Genomic DNA, 21,647 nt, shown 5'->3' on the forward strand with positions numbered 1-21,647 from the left:
ACACATCCCTCCCTCCCCACTCCCCCACCTCTTATTGGTTTAACTCCTATACTCCGTGAAGCTCAGTTCAGATATTCCCTCCTCCAGAAGACATTAACCTACTGCACACCTACTAAAACCTCCACACTAGTCAGGAAACTCTCTTTTGTATTCCACACAAGCCCGTGTAATCTCCATCTCCCTCAACACCTCAACACTCACCTGGTGAGTTCCTTCAGGGCAACAACTTGTCATTCATCTTTGTGTCTCAGTAAAAAATAGCAATAACAGCTATTCCTTCTTAAGTGCTTACTAAGGATCAGGTACTGCGGTAAGCGTTTTACAGGCATTGTCTCTCCTAGCCCTCACTACAGCCCTAAGAGTTGGAGGTTCATTTTATAGATGAGGAAACTGAGACTCGGTCACCAGCTAGTAAGAGGCAGTCAGACCTTTGACCTCAAAGCCCGAGTTCTTAACCACTCTGTTCTGACACTAGTTAAGTTGTCAGGAAATATTTGTTGGATGCATGAACATTTTCCAAAGTCACCATTGCTTCCTTCTCCTTTTTCTTTTACACTTTTTTTTTCCTTTTTGGTGGTGGGGGGCGATTAAGAGATGAAATGGGGGAAACTAGAAAGGAGAAAAAGGAACTGAATAATTAGTCCCTGAATGAAACTATATATATATATATATATATATATATACACACACAGTATTAGATAATAGAAACATATTAAATACTAGATACACACAAACTTCGAATACTTAGGCAATATAAAAAAACATGGTTACTCAGCATGACCATCACACCTTGGCAGTAGATGGACATCGGCAGTAGATGTGTCATTTGTTACCCAAGTGTTCAACAATTCCACCCACTTCTATATCACTTCAATCAACTCAATACCCTCGCACTCCATCCCATTCTCCCCATTCCATTTCACTCCCCTCTGCTTAATTTCACTCCACTCCATTCCATTCCATTTCACTCTCCAGTTCCACTCCATTTTGCTCCACTCCACTCTACACCTTTCTTTCCCTTTCCTTTCTACACACCTTTAGTAAGCATTAAGCATTTTGCTCAGGTGCTGGAGCTACAAAATTGAATAATTACAGTCCCTACCCTCCAAAAGCTCACATTCAGATTTTTCCTATCATCACCGATAACAGACCACTCCAACTCATGGCCCAACTACAGTAAGTCAATCCAAAATCCTCCCAAACCAGGAGCTAGCTGATAAAGAAAATAACTGACACACAAAGATTTTCTTTACACAAATCCAAGTGATTAAGTTGAACAATTTTATTCCTCTCTAATACTCTTCTAGGTGTTGAGGTAGAGTACCTTTCAAAATTACTTTTAAAGGACAGGGATTTTACCTCCCAAGTGACCCATTTTTACTTTTCAAAGTATTTAACTACAGCTGTTTATAACAGACTGTTATAAAGTAAATGCTCCCACTAAATCAAATGATAATCTAGCAGGGTTGCCTCACCTAAGGCATGAGAGTCATGGAAAACTGTGGTTTTGGAAACTGCCTTTGGAAAGAGCATAGCTTTTATACATTCAGCTTCCGAGGACATAGTTAAGGTTTTGCCTGAGCTTCAAGAAAAAAATGGAACATGAGATCTTTGGCTGCAGTCATTCTGGTGCTCCATCTGGGAGCTCATGTAAACTTTAGAGTGAACTTCACTTTAGAAAAATACTAAAAATCAAAAACCAAAAAACCCTACAGAGTAGTTGCCACAGCCTAAGGCTGCAAACCCAGCTCTAGGGCTGGACCACGTGGGCTCTATAACACGGTGCTGGGTCGGCCCCCCGGACTGGTATGCCGGCAACAGAGCTCTAGGTCTGGCTGTCCTTGACTCATTGCAGTGAGCCTGGCCATGTCTGGGAGCTTTCTGTGTCTTTGTTTCACAATGGTCCGACTTGGGCAAAGATGGGGAAATATTCTTTTTGCTAAAAGACAATGCTTTAGTGTTCAGGCAGATATGTTTCTATTGTAGTTTTTATTCAGCATATTTCTTATTTGACACAGTTTTTGTTTTGTACTAGTATCTGTCTCTGTCTCTATGTGTATATCTGTATGTATACTGATAAAAATTAGTACATATATACTGATACCACTACATGTATACTGGTATGTATCAGTACATATATATATATATATATATATATATACACACACACACATCAGTACAGAAAAAATAGATATAATTTTTTTTTTTTTTTTGCAGTACGCGGGCCTCTCACTGTTGTGGCCTCTCCCGCCGCGGAGCACAGGCTCCGGACGCGCAGGCTCAGCGGCCATGGCTCACGGGGCCCAGCAGCTCCGCGGCACGTGGGATCTTCCCAGACCGGGGCACGAACCCGTGTCCCCTGCATCGGCAGGCGGACTCTCAACCACTGCGCCACCAGGGAAGCCCTGGCTCTATTTGTTTTGTGATCAATAATGAGGTATGTGTTCACTAGTCGGGAGTCATGTGCAATATTCATTTCTGCACAATGCAAAAGAAACCAGAGCACTAAAATGCATGTCATATGCATAGTGTTGGGCTTTTACTCTCTAAATTATTTGGATTGCTTATTAGGAAACAGCTAAATATTGCCAAATGAAACCTTAGCTTTTAAATTTTGTTTTAATTACACTGTTACTGTCTAAAATGATAGCCTAAAACCCTGAGTGGAAAGCAAAACCGAAGAGACGAACATCTGAAATGGAAACACTATGTGAACAGACTCTATGGCTGTGTCATTGCTGCTTCTCAGCCATTTATCTGTCCTCTTGCGGATGCTGATGTGAAATTGCTATGAGACTCAGCTTATCCTCTTCCATGTTCACAAATCCATTATAGTGATTGCTGAATCTTCCATTGCTTTGTGACTCTCTCCCCTCCCTTATAAGCATAAACGATTGTGAAATATATCCAGGGGGACCTGCAAGGGACTGATTTCAAATTCTATTTCCTGGTTTTAGGTTATCGTAAGCCTATGAACCCTGACGTCGGTTCAGAAATGTGGCCAACCTACAGGAGTGCAGTTATAATTCTCTTCAGCTTATAAAGGTGTAGCAATTTTAATTCTATCCCAAAGATTTTCTCATTACACAGAATGCATTCATGTACAATTAGCACCCAGGACACAGAGTGCCTGATCTCCCGCTTGAGTAGCAGTATTTCCAGCAAAGCAAAACTTTTCAACCAATGGGCTTTCTGAGACCTTACCAAACCACACTCCCTCCCCTCCCCTCTCCCCTTACCTCTTCAGTGGTGCTGGAGAAGGGTTGAGTAGTCCAGGGAACCCAAGATGTAGTTCCAGCCATCTGCAGATTGGGGTGCTGCCTCTGGCTGCTGTTTTGGCTGTAGTTTTCTGTAGTACTTCTGGTGAAGGTCTCTGTGGTATTACTAATAAGGTGTCCCGGGCTATATGGAAGTGCATTAAAAGTAGTGGGGATTTGGGGAGGAGTTGTGTTTCTAGTACTCCTTACTGAGACTTCTGCTCCCAGGCCAGCTGAGGTAAAGAAAGGACAGTTGCTAAAATTACCCTCATGTTTTAGGGATTCTTCACATAAAAGCAATTTTACTTAGAAAAAGACCGCTTTAACAATGGGCATGTAGATAAGCTTCAGTTATATGAAAAATAGAAGATACTTTGAGTATGACCATACTCATTTGCCCTGTCCATTTCACCCATCTATCAATTTTATCCATCTATCAATTTTACAGGGTGCAGGGAGAGTTGTGGAAACTGTGCTATCAGGGCTATAACTGTGCTATAAGCATACAAAGAGGCTCAAAATGGAAATGGTATTTTTTAACATTTAGCAAGATGTAAATATCAGCTGTTCTCTTAAATGTAAATAAAATAATCATTACCATTAAGCATCTTTTCCTTGAGATGTGGAGGGTTGTGCAGAGTACCCTGTATACAGTGTTGCCAAATTTTAGCAAATAAAAATATGTGATGCCCAGTTAAATTAGAATTTCACATGAATAACCAATAATTCAGTAGATTTAATAACCTCCCCAATATACATTACATTATATTATATTGTATATTAGGAATATGCTTATGCAAAAAAATTGTCATTTATCTGAAATTCAAATGTAACTGAATGTTGTATATTTTATCTGGCAACCCTACCTGCACATCTACCAGATCTAGGCTTTGATAAATGTTTAGACATTCTCCCTAGTTTCTGTTTGTTTTTATCTTCTTGAATCCTGTGCCACTATCACTTCCATTGTGCCTGGCAGACCAGATTCATTTATCCCTGGGGTGTCTTCTACAGGACAAACCCAACTGTACTATTAGCAATATGCCTTTACAACAAATTCCAAGAAGCAGTCTTAAGCCTGCAGTCTTAATTGAGTTAGGTGTTAGAATGTCCTTTTACATAGACATTGATCTATTGTTGGGATGTAAACATTTCTGTATGTGGAGATTAGTATTTTGGTCATTTTGAGCTTTGGCCAATGCCAATCCCCTGAGTTGACGGGGGATTTCAATTTTAGCTGTGACAATTTTAGCTCTCAGACCCTCAAAAAAAAAAAAAAAAGATTTAATGATGAGGTGAGGACAGAGACAAGCTTCCAAATACCTAGCATGTAATTATATGTCTTAGCATGTCAACCTATGATTACTCTTCTTCACTAAGGAGCAGTTGGTAAGTTCTCATCCTGAGAACTATTTTTTTTGTAGTCAGCTTACAGAATTAATTCAATGGATGAAACAAGACTTCCCCCAAATTCGGTAAATGATCAAAACACTCTTGAAATTTCTTCTGCAAATAACATAGCTTATCGCCATTGCGTGTAGCTTTGGAATATCTTGTGGAAAAATTTTTACTCTTCTGTAATTGTCTTTAATTAACCTTCTAAATGTATTTTTAAAACCCTCCAAACCAAACAAGTCCATTTTCCATTTTAGGCCACCATTTTTTTTCCAAAGAAAGGACCTACAGAATATTCAGGTCCGGTACCCCTTCACTTTGTGCCTATGTTTTTAACTTGTGCTATTTAAGAAGCAGGAAGGAAACTTTAGTCTTAACATTTGATTTCCAAATTTCATGAATTTCAAAGCAGTGATCTGCAAACTTTGCTAGGCATCACATCACCTTTGGGGCTTGTTAGACAACTGAAGCCTAACCGCCCTACCACCCTCCACCCCCGAAATTGTGATTTAGTAGATCTGGTGTGGGAACTAGCACCTGCATTTCTAATAAGTTTCTCAGGTGTAATATACATCCAAGTATATAATTTTATCCGTATATACAATATGAGGCAAAGCTGAATTCTAATCATTTCTTATGTGGACATTGAAGGATTATAAAGTAGATGAGAGGAAAGAAAATCCATCATAGAAATATATAAGGTGATGAAAATAAGTTCATCTTTCCATTGCCTGAACTCTTTGTTGAAATGGGTGCTATGAAATTATACTAAAAATAGTAGATCTTTGGATGTTTTGGGTTCTATAATTCTTCTGATGTTCTTTGAAAAGGTATATACATTTTACAGTTCATGAAAGAACAAGATATATTTTGACAAATGCAAGGAAAAGTTCTTACACAATGGAACAATATGTTGAAGCTATTTTTAAAAAGCTTTATTGTACCATTGCCACTACATTGTTTCCACATTATACACAATTCCTCTTAGAATACAATTCAAAATAAGGCAGACCATCCTGGGTCCAATCTCAGAAGCTTTAGCACTTAATGTGTGAAAAATAAAGTTTAGCACTGATAGCTCACCTATAAGATGATTTGCAATGACTGCATCATATCAAGCCCATACTTCAAATACATTTCTTAAAAAAGCAATATGTATTTTAGTTTATTAATTCATCTATGATTGCCTCAGAAAAAATCAATAATAGAAATGGAATTTTTGTATGATGATAATAAAGACAAAACACAATTTGTTAGTTTCCCTCTTTCAAATGATACAAAAACTTTCGAGCATATTGAAAGAAATAACTTGAATAAAGCTCATTTTGGAGATAGAACATTTTAACTATATTGATACTTTCCATTCTGTAGGAAGACACCAAATGTAATGTGCCCTTTAAAAGTGGGAAAATAATCTGGAAAAGAGTTAGCAAATGAAACAGAAGATACCTTAGAAAAATGGTGATTTGTGTATATATATCTATACATAAATATTTACATTTAATATATAAAATATTTTAAACAAGATTGGGATAGAATAAAGATAAAGTGAAAGGTCTGGGAATTATAATAGTCTAAATCATTATTAGAAATGGTAAAATGAATAATTAACATTTCAGAAAATGTAGTCAATGAAATAAAGGATACATTAAAAAATACACATGCCTAAAATTTGAAAAAGTGAGTAAGGAAGTGAAAAGTTGTTGAAAAGAGTACCAAAGATGGAGAATTTACAAACAATGGGAGACACAACAAATGAGAAGGCATACATAATCAGAGGTTAAATGTTTTTTTTTACAGACCTTAAAAATTTGCAAGATTAGAAAAAAGTAAAATTAATAAATGGAAATTGATACCAGGACATAGCATAGTCAAACATCAAAGCATACCACAGTAAAAAAATTAGGTTAAAAAAATAAATGAAAGCTTAGCCAATCAAAGAAATACTTTTCAAAAGCCAATTACTACTCAACTACTGTACTACGGGTTGCCTTATGAAGATGTGCCTGGTTTATCCTAATGCCCCATGTTTTCTTTTGGGAAGGTACAAACACATACATTGGAAAAGGATAAGATGGTGGGGTAGAAGGATGGAGGGGGAAAATTGGCTTAAAAGTTCATGGCTACCAGGCTGTGGGAGAGACATGCTGAGCCAGAGGCTACTTAAACAGGGTCAGGGCAAGGGCAGATGGAAAGTGGGTGAGTAACTTGGTGTGTCCAGGGCTGGCTCATCCATTAAGCACATTGGAACATTGCCTAGGGCCCATGATTTTAGGGCCCATGAAATGATTTAATTTCTTTGAAAATAATTTTTCATAAAGAACTTTCACGGTCAAAGAAAATGTTAAAAATTTTTTTCACATATCATGAAAGAATGAGAATGTTAGGACACATGAAAATCTATTAACTTATTTTATTTTTCCCAGTGGAGAAAGGGACCCACAAAGATATAAGAGCACATATGAAAGTCATTTGTGGCCCTGGTTACAGGGCCCTGATAAGTTCATTGATGTGTCACAGGTTGAAAATCGTTGGGGGACTCTGGATACTGTGTTAGAAATTTTTTAATGATCGTATAAAGCATGTATTAATAATCATGACCAGATGATTTTCAATGATCATGTAAATAAATGGCTAATTGCAAGACCCATGTTATAATGATGCGAGGAGAAAAACTCTAAAATGGCTGTGACAGCCAATTTGGTCAAAGTAGAGTCTGTATATACAAAAGACACTTTTGGTTTTGCTTTGTTCATTTCCCATCAAGCTCTCTGTTTTTACAAGCACTCCAACAATCCCTAAAGGAAATAAGTTACTAAAACCCTGTCTCCCAAGAGCATACATGATTGTTTACCTATTACAATGCTTATTCCCTCACCTGTATGAATACAATTAAACAATTACTTTAACCAACAGGTATATCAAGCCAGCCAACAGTATGATTTACTTCAGCAGTGAAATCTCTTTTAACAATTTTACTAATTCAGCTATATCAGGGATATTGAAAATATGTCTGCAAAAATTTGCCTGTCCTCAGATAAATATGAGAGCTGAATGAATGAATCTGTAGTAGACGCTGAATAAATGTTGACTGGTTGGCTGACATATACAATGTTTCTCTTCATACAATATGAAACATCTTAGTGAAAGTAACAATTTTAGACAATCATCCAGGTGTTTATACTTGTAGGGAGACTTGGCATTCCTTGGAATAGGTATCCAACGGCTAGACGGAATTTTGTACTCTTCATCCAGAAGACCTAGAACTACATGAGCATAGTCTACCTGCCAATAGATTTGTGCTGATGCTGTGGAAACTTTTCAAGTTTAGAATGCTTTTATTTCCCTCTCCTAAGGATTATTTGCTTAGATATGCTTGCAGATCAGTAATATCCTTTGAGTAGATTTCTCTGTTACCCATATAAAAGAGGGGGCCAATGAATGAGTTATTTTCCAGATCACATAGGTCCATAAAACTTCAATGATTCGGCCACTGTAACCTTTGTTGTCTGCTTGTGGTGTCAAGACTATTTCCGGTTGGAATAGATGCAACTGTAACTTTTGATTTAAAAATTCTTCTTAACTTGGGAAGAAGAGAAAAGCAACAGTCATGACTTCAATAGTGGCATAAAGTAGTCCTTAGCTTTCCTTTATTGTTCCCAATAATTCTGATATTCAGCACCTTTTAGAAATCGAAACATTTACTAATTTAGACAGCATTTATTGACCAAGGGAACCAAGACTACCTTTAAAGGAGATGAAGATTTCTAAGTTATGATCCCTGTTAACAGGTTTATAGCACAGTAATTTAGTTTTTCTAACTCTTTTCCTTTTGCATCTCCTGTATATACAAAAGACTTGGTCATGGAAAAATGATCTTTTCAATTGAATTTCTAGTGAACTTTCCTAGAAATGTACAAGGACCCCCCAAACTGTAGACCAATATAATTTTCGCTTTAGCTTATAAGGTTTTTGCTATGCAGGAAGCCCTTTACTTAGGAGTGCTATGTTTTAAGAGCTTGTAAATTAGAGATTTGAGCTTCAGAATGCATTTTTACTACTAAAGTAATAATAATCCTTAAAAAAGTCAAATGTGTGATTATTAAAAATTGCTATACTGTTGAACAAAACACAATTTGGTTTTTCCTTATTGCATTATTGACCACTGCCTTGTGTGAATTTATAGAGACTGAGAAATTATACACAAAATATTTCTAAAAGTCATACTCTTAATACAGTGACTCTAAGGATGTAGCTATACAATATAACACCAAAATATAGGGAGGAAAAATTAGAATCTGTCAATCACTTGTTTTATTGACACCTTGCTAAAGGTAAGATGGTTTCCAGATAACTGGATATCTGGCAACTGATTGACAAAAGAATATACGTGGAGAATGAAATTTTGTAATTTTTAGCCAGATGTGTTGGCATTTTGGAGGCAATGCTTTTTATTATTACTCTTACTATTCAGAATAATAGCTACAATCCTCTAATTTTTAAAAAATTGATCTCAAAAGTTTGATTTTTTATAAAAGAGTCTGTCTACCAGGTACACTTTTTTTTTTTTTGTCCAGAATGAAGATGTGTAGTATATTCTTTAAGGGTAAACTTGAAATTCAGAGGGAATGGCAAAAATCTCAATCCATCTTTTCTTTAATTTGGTATTCTACTACGTACTGGTGATCCTGGTTCTACACAATCTATATATTCTTTTTAATTAGATTCCCATTAATTAGGTCCCATTAAATTCTATTTGTCCATTAAAAGCTTGTTTTAAGGGGTTTTATTTATTTATTTTTAAGTCTTTATTGAATTTGTTACAATATTGCTTCTGTTTTATGTTTTGGTTTTTTGGCTGCAAGGCATGTGGGATCTTAGCTCCCCAACCAGGGGTTGAACCTGCACCCCCTGCATTGGAAGGCAAAGTGTCAACCACTGGCCCACCAGGGAAGTCCCAAGGGGTTTTAAAGAAATATAAATTATATGAAAAATTTTAAATACAGGTCAATTTTACATTCTTCTCCTAATAAAAAATCATTGCAGTAGTGCTGATTATTTGAGGAAATCTGACCCTACCTAGTATAGGTCCTTCTCTCAAAAACCTTCACCTTAACTTTTGAATTGAATTTTAACCCACCTATTCAATTCACCCTCCCTGTATAGAGGGACTCGAGTAAAGGAGAGGTAGAAGAAGAAAAAAGGTGTCTTATTGAGAATGAAGCATAGCTAAATTATGACAAAATCCAGTGGGCACTCAAAGGATTGTTTAAAAAATATCCAATTTAAGAATTATCTTTTAAATGAAAAAAAAAAAAACCCCACAGTTGCTTAATGTGACACACTGGCAAGAATATATATTGGAGGGAGGGGTATTTTTTTTTTTTCCTACTTACACTCTATTGTAATTAAGTATTTACCTATTTGCCTTCCCCATTATCCTAAGAAGCAAGACATATTTAGTGATTCTCAACTTTGGCTGCACATTAGAATCACCTTGGAAGCATTTAAAAATTATAATGCCTGAGTTAGTTGGCCTAGAGGATGAAGCCTGGATATTAATACTATTTCAAAGGTCCCATTGGGATTCTGATGTGAAGCTTGGGTTGAGAATCACTGGTGTAGAGTACTTCAGTTACTAGCACGAGCTCTGGCACCTAGTAGGTAATAGAGAAATATTACTTAGATACTTGAATGGCATCATGAATGTTTCCTCTATGAAACAAACATGAAATGTATGGTTCAGATTTTGACCTTCACAGGCATGCTTTTACTGAAGAACCTAATTTTAAAAATCACATCCTATGGATTAACAACATGCATATTTGTACTGCTTAAGAGTATAATATTTAGTTATCAACTCTTTAAGAAAGGACATTTGGAATCATTCATCACAAACATCTGCATGCAATTTAATTTTTCACAATGGATTCTCTAGAAAATCAGTGAGTGTTCATGCTATGGGTCAACCAATATCATTCTGTGTGGATGGAGAAGAAAAATGTGTCTGTTAGCTTATAACCACGTTAAGGCAGAAGTATACATTGTACATATGCATATTCAAATATAAGATTTTTTTGAACTAGAATCATACAAATTTTAGCTCTGCTTTTTCTAGAAGTCCATTTTTTTTCCCAACACACATTATCAGGCATTTTTGGATATGGCATGTTCAGTGGTTAACTGTAACTGATATATTGTATCTACTTTACTTTTGAAGTGAAGTCCGTCACTGGGCTTGTTTTGTATGAAGGTCAAAGGAGATAGTTTTTCCATGAATTATCTTCTATCTTAAATAACCCATATTTTTTCCATGAATTATCTTCTACCTTAAATAACCCATATCTACTGAATCCATATGTGCTTTTAAAAAGTTCTAATGAAAGAATATTCTTCTAAATAAGGTTTGATTAGGATTTGGGGAGGAATCTCACTTCTTGTGTATAACCATACACCTTACAACTGAAATATTTACAATGTTTCTGTGTTGTTTAGGACAGGCCTAGTTAGATGAACTACAGGAAAGGAATTGTATGAACTGGTGCTATATGCTGTATACTCTCTGATAAAGTTGAATTTTCTAATTAACTTTCACATGTTTTTTATCTTACTCTCAAATCAAAAATTTTATAAGAACAGGGACTCTTCTTGTATTGTAGAAGAGCCCATGCATTTAATTGGCACCTAATTAGATGTTTGTCTAATTTTTGAAGTGAATGAATGACAGATAACTGTTCAAAGATCAGTGTGGTGAAAAAAACTCATATAAGCCTCAAAAATCAACACCTAATAAAAAGATTTAAAGGTACAGTGGATGTTGATCCTCAGATGAGGTGAATCAAAATTATTTGGGGAACTTTTAAAAAAATATCAAGTATCATGCCCAAATATAGATTTCTTGGAATCAAATCTTGGAGATGATCACAGAGGAAGAAATGATGGCAATGATTCCCTCTACTCCGTCTCCCCACCAGATGATTCTGGATGTAGCCAATTGGGCAAGAGTCTGTGTAAGCATTTGGGAAGTACTATAAAATGGAACATGTACTGGTTGAAGAATCAAGAAACTTGGGTTCTAATCATACCTCTGCCACTTAATTATCTGGGACAAATCCCTTAACCTTGACAAATTTTAATCTTAATGAACGGCTTCATTTCTACAGAATTCCTCCAGTGACTTATACCTAATATGTAATAATTCTTTTATCCTTCATGACTTCCTAAAGCAAACCTCTAATAGAGGAGTAAATAAGCAATAAGATGATTCAGTAAAATAGAAAATTAAGCCGTATCCACAAATAAAAATTCCTAGTCTAGGACTGAACTGTATGTTGTACCAAAAATGTATGCACGTGTATACAAGTTTTTATATGTGTCCATCAGCTAGGTTATATCCATCAAAGATCAACAAATTAGAAAACTCTGTGGCTGCCCATTGGTTCTTACCATTTCAAAATATGTTATCTCCAAAAAATATCTACCCTTAAACATTAGTACAAGAGATTGTCAAAAGCATAATTTATTATCTTCCCAGTCTTAGCAAGCACCATTATGATGTTGTAATAGTTCCTCATAATCAGAGAATAGAAGTGTCTAAATCAGCAAAAATATTAATTTCCTGATCATTGGTTTTAGTCATTGCATATACATATGTACATAGAGCTACATAGCCACATTTAGTAGTACTAAACCAAAGTGCTTAATGTCTGGAACAAAAGAGAAGCTCGAGAAATATTTGTTGAATTAACAAAGAAGCAAGAAAAAAAGGAAGGAAGAATGAGAGATAGAAAAAGCTGAGCTTATTTTAATGAAGATAATGAAGTTTTCCAAGTCAGTGGGTACCACGTGATCCATTTCCATTAGCTTATGAATCTTCCATAGGAATTTTGTTGGGGCATGTGGACTTCCCATGAATGTGAAAAAACAAGACATTTAGCAGAAAAACTTTCAGAATCGATTCTGAAAGGAAGAGCTCACCTTTTTTAGAGCAGAGGCTTTCATTGACTGGTTTTCCCTCTTCGTTGACATCTATTTTCATCCAGCTGTGGAGGTACTTCCTGCCCTTCTTGACCACTACCCTGAAGCCTTGTTTCTTGAGAAAGAGAGAGGCATTTTCCACCTCAAGGAACCCTTCCGTCTCATAGCAAGTCCATCGAGGTGCCCGGGAGCAGGGGGCAAAGATGGCGGATCGGGAAGGGCCACCGGAAGAATCAGAGATGCCCAGGCACAGAGCAGATTTAACATGAAGGAGCTTCCCATCCTCAGTCCACATCCACTGCTGGTTCTGGCTGGTCCCATTGCACAAGTCCATGACCACTCTCTCATTTTTGAAAAGGCACTGTTGTTTCTGGACATGGACAATCTGAAACCCCTCTGGAAGATGAGAAGCTCATCAAGTACTACGTAGCAAATCATAAGGCCCACCAGAAAACGAAAACAAAAACAACCCACCCACAAATCAGCCAGGTCAAAATACGAGGTTTACTTATCTTTTGCAATTGCTATCATTTCAAGTGACTATTCCCAGATTCAGCACATGTGATTTAAAATCCCAAAGCAGACAATGTCAAAATGTCACACTTAGCTCCCTTTCTTTTCCTTTCACATGGCTTAGGGAAGAAAATACACCCCCGTTGAAATAATGAAAGGAAGCTTGGAAAAGAAACAAAACCATCCAAAGAGTATGGTGCGATATTTTAGCCCAAATAACTAAATATGTTAAAGTTATAAAAAACCCAGTTCCTGTTTTAACCATTTCACTCCTTCCACCTCACCTCCATCCCCCACTCTAAAAAAGCAACCCTTTTTCCAAACCTTAAATTACTATTGCAATAAGTGTTAGTATACAAATGGACTAGTTTGAACATAATTTTTAAAAATTGGATATACTTATCCACAAATAAAATTTCTCATTCCTCTTAGCACACCCTCCTAGCTAATAGCAACCAAACGAAAGTATTAATTATCACAAACTAATTTTTTTATAATCCTAGGGAGAAGCACTTCTCTATTTTGTGACAGTATCTACAGTCTTCCTTCAAATGCTAATAGATTAAAAAAATCACCTCTTCTCCGTGTAAGGAAACTAAATACCCAATTGTTAAACATCAGGATTAAAAAATGAGATATTCAGGCTCAAAAACCATTTTCAAGGTGCTTTTACTTAATTTTCTCAGCTCGCCCATGAAAATATTCAGACGTTCCAAAAATCACAACTTCCAAATAAAACACACCACAGTTCCCCAACCCCCTTTAATCATATTTCTTATATTTTCTTTCTTTAACACAAAGGAAACAAAACTATAGCCTGACAGGGAAAAAGCATGGAGATGCCACAGACTGTTACATAATGATACATTCTTCCCCCCTCAGGGTTACTTTGCTCTCTGCTGTAAGGATGCCATTTCAGGAGCTGCCTGAGGCATTTGGAAGACACAAGAGAAGGCCATTTATTTTCTTTTGGAGAGAAATCTCAACTGTGTGGGCATGGCAGGCTCGTTTTATTCCCCCTCCTCATTGTCTTTGGCTAAACTGCCATGGAGACCCGGCTCCATTTCCGCCTTGTTTCAGACACTTTTCAAAGGACAGAGACTCCACTGCAGGCTGTTGGAGAAATGCCTCAGGAAACTGAGGCAGACCCACTCACCTGAGTTCCCGAAGATGAAGCAGGTAAGAATCGCCACGTAAAATTCAGCCTCCATTTTCCACTTAACGACTGTTCATGCTTCGCTTGGAGGAAAAAAAAAATCTCCCAGATAAGAGAAGCAAAGACTAGGAAGGAAATGTGCCTTCATGGTGGGGGGAAAAGTCAGTGACGAGCACTTCCTCCTATTGAATTGTTTGGGGGAAGTTTTACACCAGTTGTCCTTTTCTGTTTCCTTAGAAAGAAGGGATTATGATTGCCTCTCTTTTTTTATGTAGAAAATATTCCAGCCTTCAGGAGCAGAATAAAACTTGTAAGTTTTCTTCTACCATCCCTGTGGCACATGACTACTTAAGCTCAAGAAGGAAGAAAGGAATTGTAATCTTAGGTAACTGAATGTTCCTACGTTCCATCTCTTCAGGTGATGCGATTCTGCTGAACAAACAGAAATCGTGTAATTTATGAGAGTCTGCGACAAGTGATACAAAGACATAAACATGTACTGTTTGTATAGTGATAGCTGGGAGCCTATCGAGGAAAACCACGTAATGATGGCACTTCTAGATCATTATCTCTCAAGTGTTGACAATACTACAGTTTGAAATAGCCATCTCCACTGGGGAGAGGCAGACTAAAATTAAACCCATCCCACTATCGACTTCAGGCTTTCCCCAAAAGATAATGGTCTCGCTTCAAATAGGAAAAAAAAAGTCCATGCCTTACTCAACATTTAGTATTAAGAGTAGTTTATTGGCAGTAGGAAACAAAGTCAACATTAAATGCATTAGCTGCATTAAAAATTCATATTTGAGCAGAACATCTAGTGTTTGCTGAGTGTAGTTTTTTTTTTTTTTAAGCTTTATTTGTCTCTTGAGGATTAAATCCTTTCAGAGATTTAAGGATATCCATGGCAGCATCCTTTTAAAGAAGCTCTGGAAATGAGACAGGTTACATCATTCCCAAAGGCATCTGCCTTTTGCTGGGAGAGATATTTCAGGTAGACAGCATATTCAAAAATTCTTTCTTAGTAAAAGAGAGACAAGTATTTAAAATTCTTAACACATCATAGTTGCTACAAATTTGTTTTTCCCTTTGAAAGTAAAATGACTCACAATGTAGAAATACAGTGGGTAGAATTCTGGAGCAGAAACCACCTCTATGCCCAATAGTAGAGAGTAAATACATATATACCCAATGACAATCATTGTGCTCTGTAATTGATTGGTACGAGGTACTGATAAATACACATTTAATAGATAATATTTTCAAGACACATTTCCATATAAAATAGTTACTGCTTCTGACTTTTTTTTCAAAAACAAGGACTTATTTGTTAAAAATCCATTTTCAATCACAACTTTAGCGGCAAGATTCTGGTAACTGAGAAAGGAATTAGCACTTAAAACAGGAACAGTTTAACAGCTGACAGTCCATTCACAAGACAGAGTTTTTGCAAACATAAAAGCATCTAAACACACAATAATAATTTCTTCAGCAGCTCTTCAAGTCGTCATCTGATGACATAAATTTCATACATATATTCTGTGTGGTAGATAGTCAATACAGACAAAACAAAATCCTCCTTAGCTGTGTGAGAAATCAATCATACCTCCATCAGCAAAGGACCTTCAAGATAATTTAGGGGATGCTTACAAATGCATTCATATACACAAGAGGCTGGCAATCTTGAATATGTTGCCATCTTCCACAATCCATGCCCCAGCTTGGCTTCACATCTTCTCTTTGCTTCCACTGCAGGAAGCTCCTTCCAGAAGCCTCAAGTGGGTAATTGACTAATCACCCCTAGAGAGCGATGGTCTGGTAAGTCTTCAGAGAATCACTGGACAGTTTCTGCCGCAAGTCTGCTCTCGTACAGGCACAGAGCGTGATGCACAAATTCATACTGCTCACTGGTTTGGACCATTCCACCCCTGCAAGGAAGAGATAATATAATAATTTATTGCTAACGTCCCACAGTCTCAAGTAACTCAGCGACCACACCCAAACGCAGGTGTTAGGCTAAAGACACACGGAACAGTTGGCCTGGTGATTCTTCTGTTATCTCTCTTACCTACGTCCAGATGACCCAACTGGTGAATTTAATATGCTACTGTATATAAAGGGATTAACACAGTGCCTAGTACACAGTAGGCATTTGATTAATTTTACCAACATATTGTCACTGGCGAGGCAGTACAGCCTCATGGTTAGGTACTTGGACTTTGGAACCAGACTGAGTTCAAATCCCTCCTATGCCAATTCTTAGTTGTGTGATCTTGGCCAAGTTCCTTAAAACCCTTTGTGTCTCAGTTTCCTCCTCTGTTAAAGTGGGAGAATAACAGCACCTATTTCATAGGATTGTTTTGAGGGTTAAATAAATTCACGTTATCTGGAGTGTCAGTATTACTTCTCGGGTGCCTTATCATTCATTTTATACAGATTTATGCACTTGGATTAAAATTGATTGATGTAGGTTTACTAAACAAAACTCAACTGTGAAATGTTGCTCTTTCTACGAGTAAAAAAACTACCTTGGAATGGTCTATTTGAGTATGTTATGTGGAAGCAACCTTTGGGGGTGGTGTGCCGAGTATCTAAACACAATAGCAGATACTATGTATAAAATAGACAACTAATGAGAACATGCTGTATAGCACGGGGAACTCTACTTAAGGCACTGTGGTGACCTAAATGGGAAGGAAATCCCAAAAAAGAGGGGATATATGTATGTGTATAGCTGATTCACTTTTGCTGTACAGTAGAAACTAACACAACATTGTAAAACAACTATATCCCAATAAAAATTAATGAAAAAAACCCACAATAGCAGGTGGGCCCTTATATGAGTTGGAAAGAGAATTGGTTCTTGCTTTTTTCCCTTTGTCATTTTCATTATCATCCCTAGATACCTTCTGGTTTTTTGTTTTTTTTTTTGCGGTGCGTGGGCCTCTCACTGTTGTGGCCTCTCCCGTTGCGGAGCACAGGCTCCAGACGCGCAGGCTCAGCGGCCAGGGCTCACGGGCCCAGCCGCTCCGCGGCATGTGGGATCTTCTCGGACCGGGGCACGAACCCGTGTCCCCTGCATCGGCAGGCGGACTCTCAACCACTGCGCCACCAGGGAAGCCCAATACCTTATGTTTTAGCTTAGTAGAAGGTATCTGACTTCATGAGAAGTAATGATGCTCCTCGTTATACTTTTATACATAAAATAGCTATGTGGCATTTTGTTTTTTTGATAATGGTTCTTTTACGTGGCAAAGCTACTGATAGTTGTGTAAATGTTACATATTTTTTCTGCTCACTGAATAACTACATCCCTATTAGTAACTATTTGAAGTCTTATCATCTTCATAACTCTACAACCAATGCTACAACCAATTTTAAACTTATGTTTTAGCTAGTTCTTCCTAGTGGCTGTTGTTACCATTCAAAATAATTATTTTGAGGCCTTTGAGCTCTTCAACTTAAAAAACGAAATATACTGCCTCACTGTAGTGTGATTTCTAGTTAATGGTAATAACTAAAACTGGGCTTGTACCTATGTTTACTTGCCCACCTCTATAAACACAAGCTCACAAGATACTAAAGCAGTAAGATTTCACCCGTTTAAACTAAGCAGTGATATTGAGTTAGTAACACTTCACCCTTCAAGACGACACTAAATTGGTCGACATAATGCCCAAATGATGTATTTGGCAAGAAATAAAAAGGTAAATATACGTTTTTTGGTGACTGCAACTTATTGGCAGAAATATTTCATCGGTCCTCTTCCCTAGAACTGCACATTTTGTTGTACTGAAGGCAACTTTCTGGCCAAATTGTTCCTTGATCCTAAGTTGACAACAGGAATGGCCAACTGAGGATGTGGTGACTTTTCCTCTTCTTAGCTGATGACATCTGGGCACACCTAAAAACAGCAGGTGTCCGGAATATGCTGGCTTTGACTGTGAAGCTTGGGAGATCCAGCCATGGTAAATATTGAGGCAGCTCCAGGGAGCTGAGAGGTGCCTCCCTTCCTCTGGCATCCGCACAGCTCATTAGTCCCCCTCCTTGAGATGCAGATGGTATGTGGAGCCTTATATGTGCTCCATCTCACGGACTCTGGTCTGTGAACTTCTTCCCACCATTTACTTCACACTGAGGCAAGATTTTCCCCTGATTGTATGTTCTGGTGAACACTGGTATTTACATGTCCAACTGGTGAATGAATGAAGGCACAGTCTAGGTTTTAATTACAATTTTACCCCAGATAGGTTAGCAGTGTATTTTAATGCTTGGAGGATACTTACTATGACATTCTGTTAACTAAGTCAATGTTGTTTCTGCCAGCGAAGTTGGAGAAGATGGGGAAATGAACTCATTAGTTGTAGGCTAGCAAAATTCTTGTGGGTCTCAAGGCTTAAGGAAGGTATAGGAAAAGTTAGGTTACTTCCCACTTGTTTTGAAAAATAAAAGGGAGAGCATTGACATCAGAGGGATCCTCTGAGATCATCTATTCCAACTGCCAACAAAATGCTGTCTTTCCAAAAGGGAGCAGTCTACATGGTAGATGGTCAGCTAGTTTCTGCTGGAGTGTTCAGGCTTTGCCAAGGTTGGCAGGGAAACTTCTGAAGACATCAGAATGAATCTGCCCCTCTCTAACTTTCACCCGCCCCATTGGTCCAACTGAAATAACCCCAAAAAACCTTAAGGCTCCTCTTATAGTCACACAATAGTCTCTAAATGCTGGAAAACAACCATCAAAGTCCCGTAATCTTTTCTTCTCTAGACTAAACATCCTGTGGTCACTCAATATTTCTATGCAGGCTGGTTTCCCTGTCACTCACCAATCTAGTCTCCCCTTTCTACAGGCTGTTTTTATCAAATATGACCTTCTTAGAGTGTTGTGTCTACTCCCAATGAGATCCAGTCAGTGGGAATATTTTCCCCCTTGAACTCCACGTTATAGACCAATGAGTTTGCATCTACAGGTGCACTGGGTGGAAAGATCCCACAGTGCCTACCTAGTGCCTGGTGCTTTGCAAGCATTTTAGGATAGTAAGTGAAGCTTTGGGTTAATGAAAAAGTCCACAGGATTTTTTTGAATGTGAAAATTATAGCTCTCTTCCATCCTGTACTTATGCTACTGAGTTTTTTCAAACTAAATGCAGAACTTTTTGTTTATTCCTATTAACTTCAACTTGTTGGTTTCAGCACAAAGTTCTTATTTACTGATATCACTATTTCTATCATTCAGTATATTAGCCTCTATTTCTCACCCCCAGATTGGTGTCTCCCAGATAGTTAACAAGCATGCCTTATGTCTTTTTATCTGTCATTTATAAGGCAGTAGAGAAAGACAGGGCTAAGATAGGGTCTTTATTATAAGTAATTTGATATCGTGTGATATACTGTCTAATCCCATTCCAAAATTATGTCTAACTGGGTTTTAGATCCTTTAAGAGCAGGCATGATGTTATAGTCTTTGCATATTTGCAAAAGTGAAAAGCACTTACTAGTCCTAAGTAAACACCTGTCAAGTAAGTTACCCAGGCCATGCTGTCTCATGTTATATGAAAACATATAAACTCCAGACTAAAAGAAGGCAAGGGACATCCCAGAATGCATTAACTGGAGGCTGACTCAAAATCAGGAACTCATTACACTCATCTTTTAAAATATTAAATTTCCAATTGAATATATTGGTATGTAGAATTCTCTGTTGATCTTTGTAAGAACTTGAATTCTAGGATTACCCTGCAGATTTTATTCTGTTATGGGACAAATACAGTCTTCTTTAGGCTGGCCATAGTGAAAAATACTCAAGAAGCTAATATAGTGCCTATATACAAAATACATTTATGGAATAAATAAACAACGTGAGATTAATCATGAACCCTCAAGAGAGCCCTGTACTGATTCAGCCTCCAGGAGAGCTCTGACTTGGACTGCAGGTACCTTTCAGGTCAGACAGGGCTCCATGGACTTGCTGAGGCCTGGATCTATAAGTTCCTAAGCAAGCTGGTCTTCGAAGGTAAGAAGCAGGGATGCTCTTTTTATTACTTTAAAAGGCATTATCCAACTCCCTTTTAAAGAGCAGGCACTAAATAATCTTTGACCTCCAACAGATCATAGTTTAAACTTGACCAAAGTTAAGATTTTAAAAGATTTCCATGGTGATCAAGATGCTGCTTCAGTGGAGAAAAGTTGTCATCAGTCGGGCAGCACGCCGACATCACCACCATTACCTAGTACATTATATTAAAGCATTGTCTTCTCATTGGAGAATCCTCTTTGGGCACAAATCTTTTCCCAGGGGGTATAATGCATTAAGCTACAATATCTACTGCCAAACAGGAATCAGATTATCAAAAAAGGGTGAGGTCATATAAAAGCAGGGCAAGGCAACCCAGTTAGCTGTGAGAGTCACTGTGAGTCTGAAAAGGCACTTAGAATGCCAAAGCATCACGTTCATTACCAGTAGGGACCAAAGTGTGTTAAGAGGTTAAAAGGCACCATACACTGTTGTCAAGACAAATCCTGTCACTACCACTTACTAGCTGCTTTACCCTTATTACATAATCTTTGCAGTGCTGTTCTCTCATCTGCGACATGATGAGGTATTCAAAGAGCACCTGCCTCATAGCACTGTTGTGAACTATAAATGGGACAGTCCATTTAAACTGTTTATTAGCACATAGCTAAGCACTTGCCGGTACCATAGTGCTAACTGTTTTTATTACTATTGCTCGTTGGTGCTATCTGGTCAAACAGGACTAGTTGGAAGGCTCTGGGATGAGTCCTCTGAGGACCTTGTAGAACTAAGAGCACACCTGGCAGAGGATAGCTCTGCCATATTGCTCAGGTTGGGCAAGCCAAGATGGAAAGATCCCAATATGTTTCTAAATATTAACCAGCCTAGAAGTCACCTACAGTGGAGGTAGATGACCTAGTGGCAAGAAGTGGACTTGGAGTCTGACAGAGACAAGTTTGAATCCTTGCTTTTGAACCTATCAGCTATAGGATTTTGAACAAATCATTTGTTCCTCCCAGCTGGGTTTTCCTGACCTATAAAATGACATTAATGACAAACCTCATCAAGATTGTGAGGATTAAATGAGTCAGAGCCTATCAATGTCTAGCCAAAGGCTATTCACAGAATTCCCAGGAGCCCAGGGTTCTACAGTGGTGCCTGTAGTGGAGAAGGAGGGTGGGCCTTTAGGACTGGCTTCTAATCACAGTTTTGACCAGGGCAGCAGTTCTCCTTTTTACAGTTTTTCTTTTTCTTTCTCTCTTTCTTTCTTTCTTCCTTTCTTCCTTCCTTCTTTTCTTTCTTTCTTTCTTTCTTTCTTTCTTTCTTTCTTTCTTTCTTT

General features: G+C 37.7%; 2 protein-coding genes across 4 annotated transcripts in view; both read right to left on the reverse strand.

Annotated features, from left to right (window-relative positions):
- The window catches only part of PTPRB (protein tyrosine phosphatase receptor type B), a 116,127-nt gene extending 101,713 nt beyond the window's left edge, over positions 1-14,414 (reverse strand). For both annotated transcript variants that reach the window (XR_003791074.1, XM_029205018.1), the window contains exons 1-3: positions 14,299-14,414; positions 12,630-13,025; positions 3,240-3,490 (exon numbers count right to left, since the gene is read on the reverse strand). Coding sequence is in view for 1 of the 2 variants with exons in the window: in XM_029205018.1 (XP_029060851.1) it covers positions 3,240-3,490; positions 12,630-13,025; positions 14,299-14,353 (702 nt within the window). In the remaining variant the exon portion in view is untranslated. The remainder of the gene's footprint in view (positions 1-3,239; positions 3,491-12,629; positions 13,026-14,298) is intronic.
- Positions 14,415-15,023: 609 nt separating this feature from the next.
- PTPRR (protein tyrosine phosphatase receptor type R) overlaps positions 15,024-21,647 on the reverse strand; it is a 256,860-nt gene continuing 250,236 nt past the window's right edge. The window contains exon 16 of one of the 2 annotated variants that reach the window (XM_029206395.1): positions 15,024-16,226. In XM_029206395.1, the coding sequence (XP_029062228.1) occupies positions 16,133-16,226 (94 nt within the window). In that variant the 3' untranslated portion in view covers positions 15,024-16,132. The remainder of the gene's footprint in view (positions 16,227-21,647) is intronic. The other variant, XR_003791223.1, reaches the window with a different exon arrangement.

Source organism: Monodon monoceros, unplaced genomic scaffold, assembly GCF_005190385.1.
Source record: "Monodon monoceros isolate NGI ecotype Baffin Bay Population unplaced genomic scaffold, NGI_Narwhal_1 Super_Scaffold_6, whole genome shotgun sequence".
In the NCBI taxonomy this organism is placed as follows: domain Eukaryota; kingdom Metazoa; phylum Chordata; class Mammalia; order Artiodactyla; family Monodontidae; genus Monodon; species Monodon monoceros.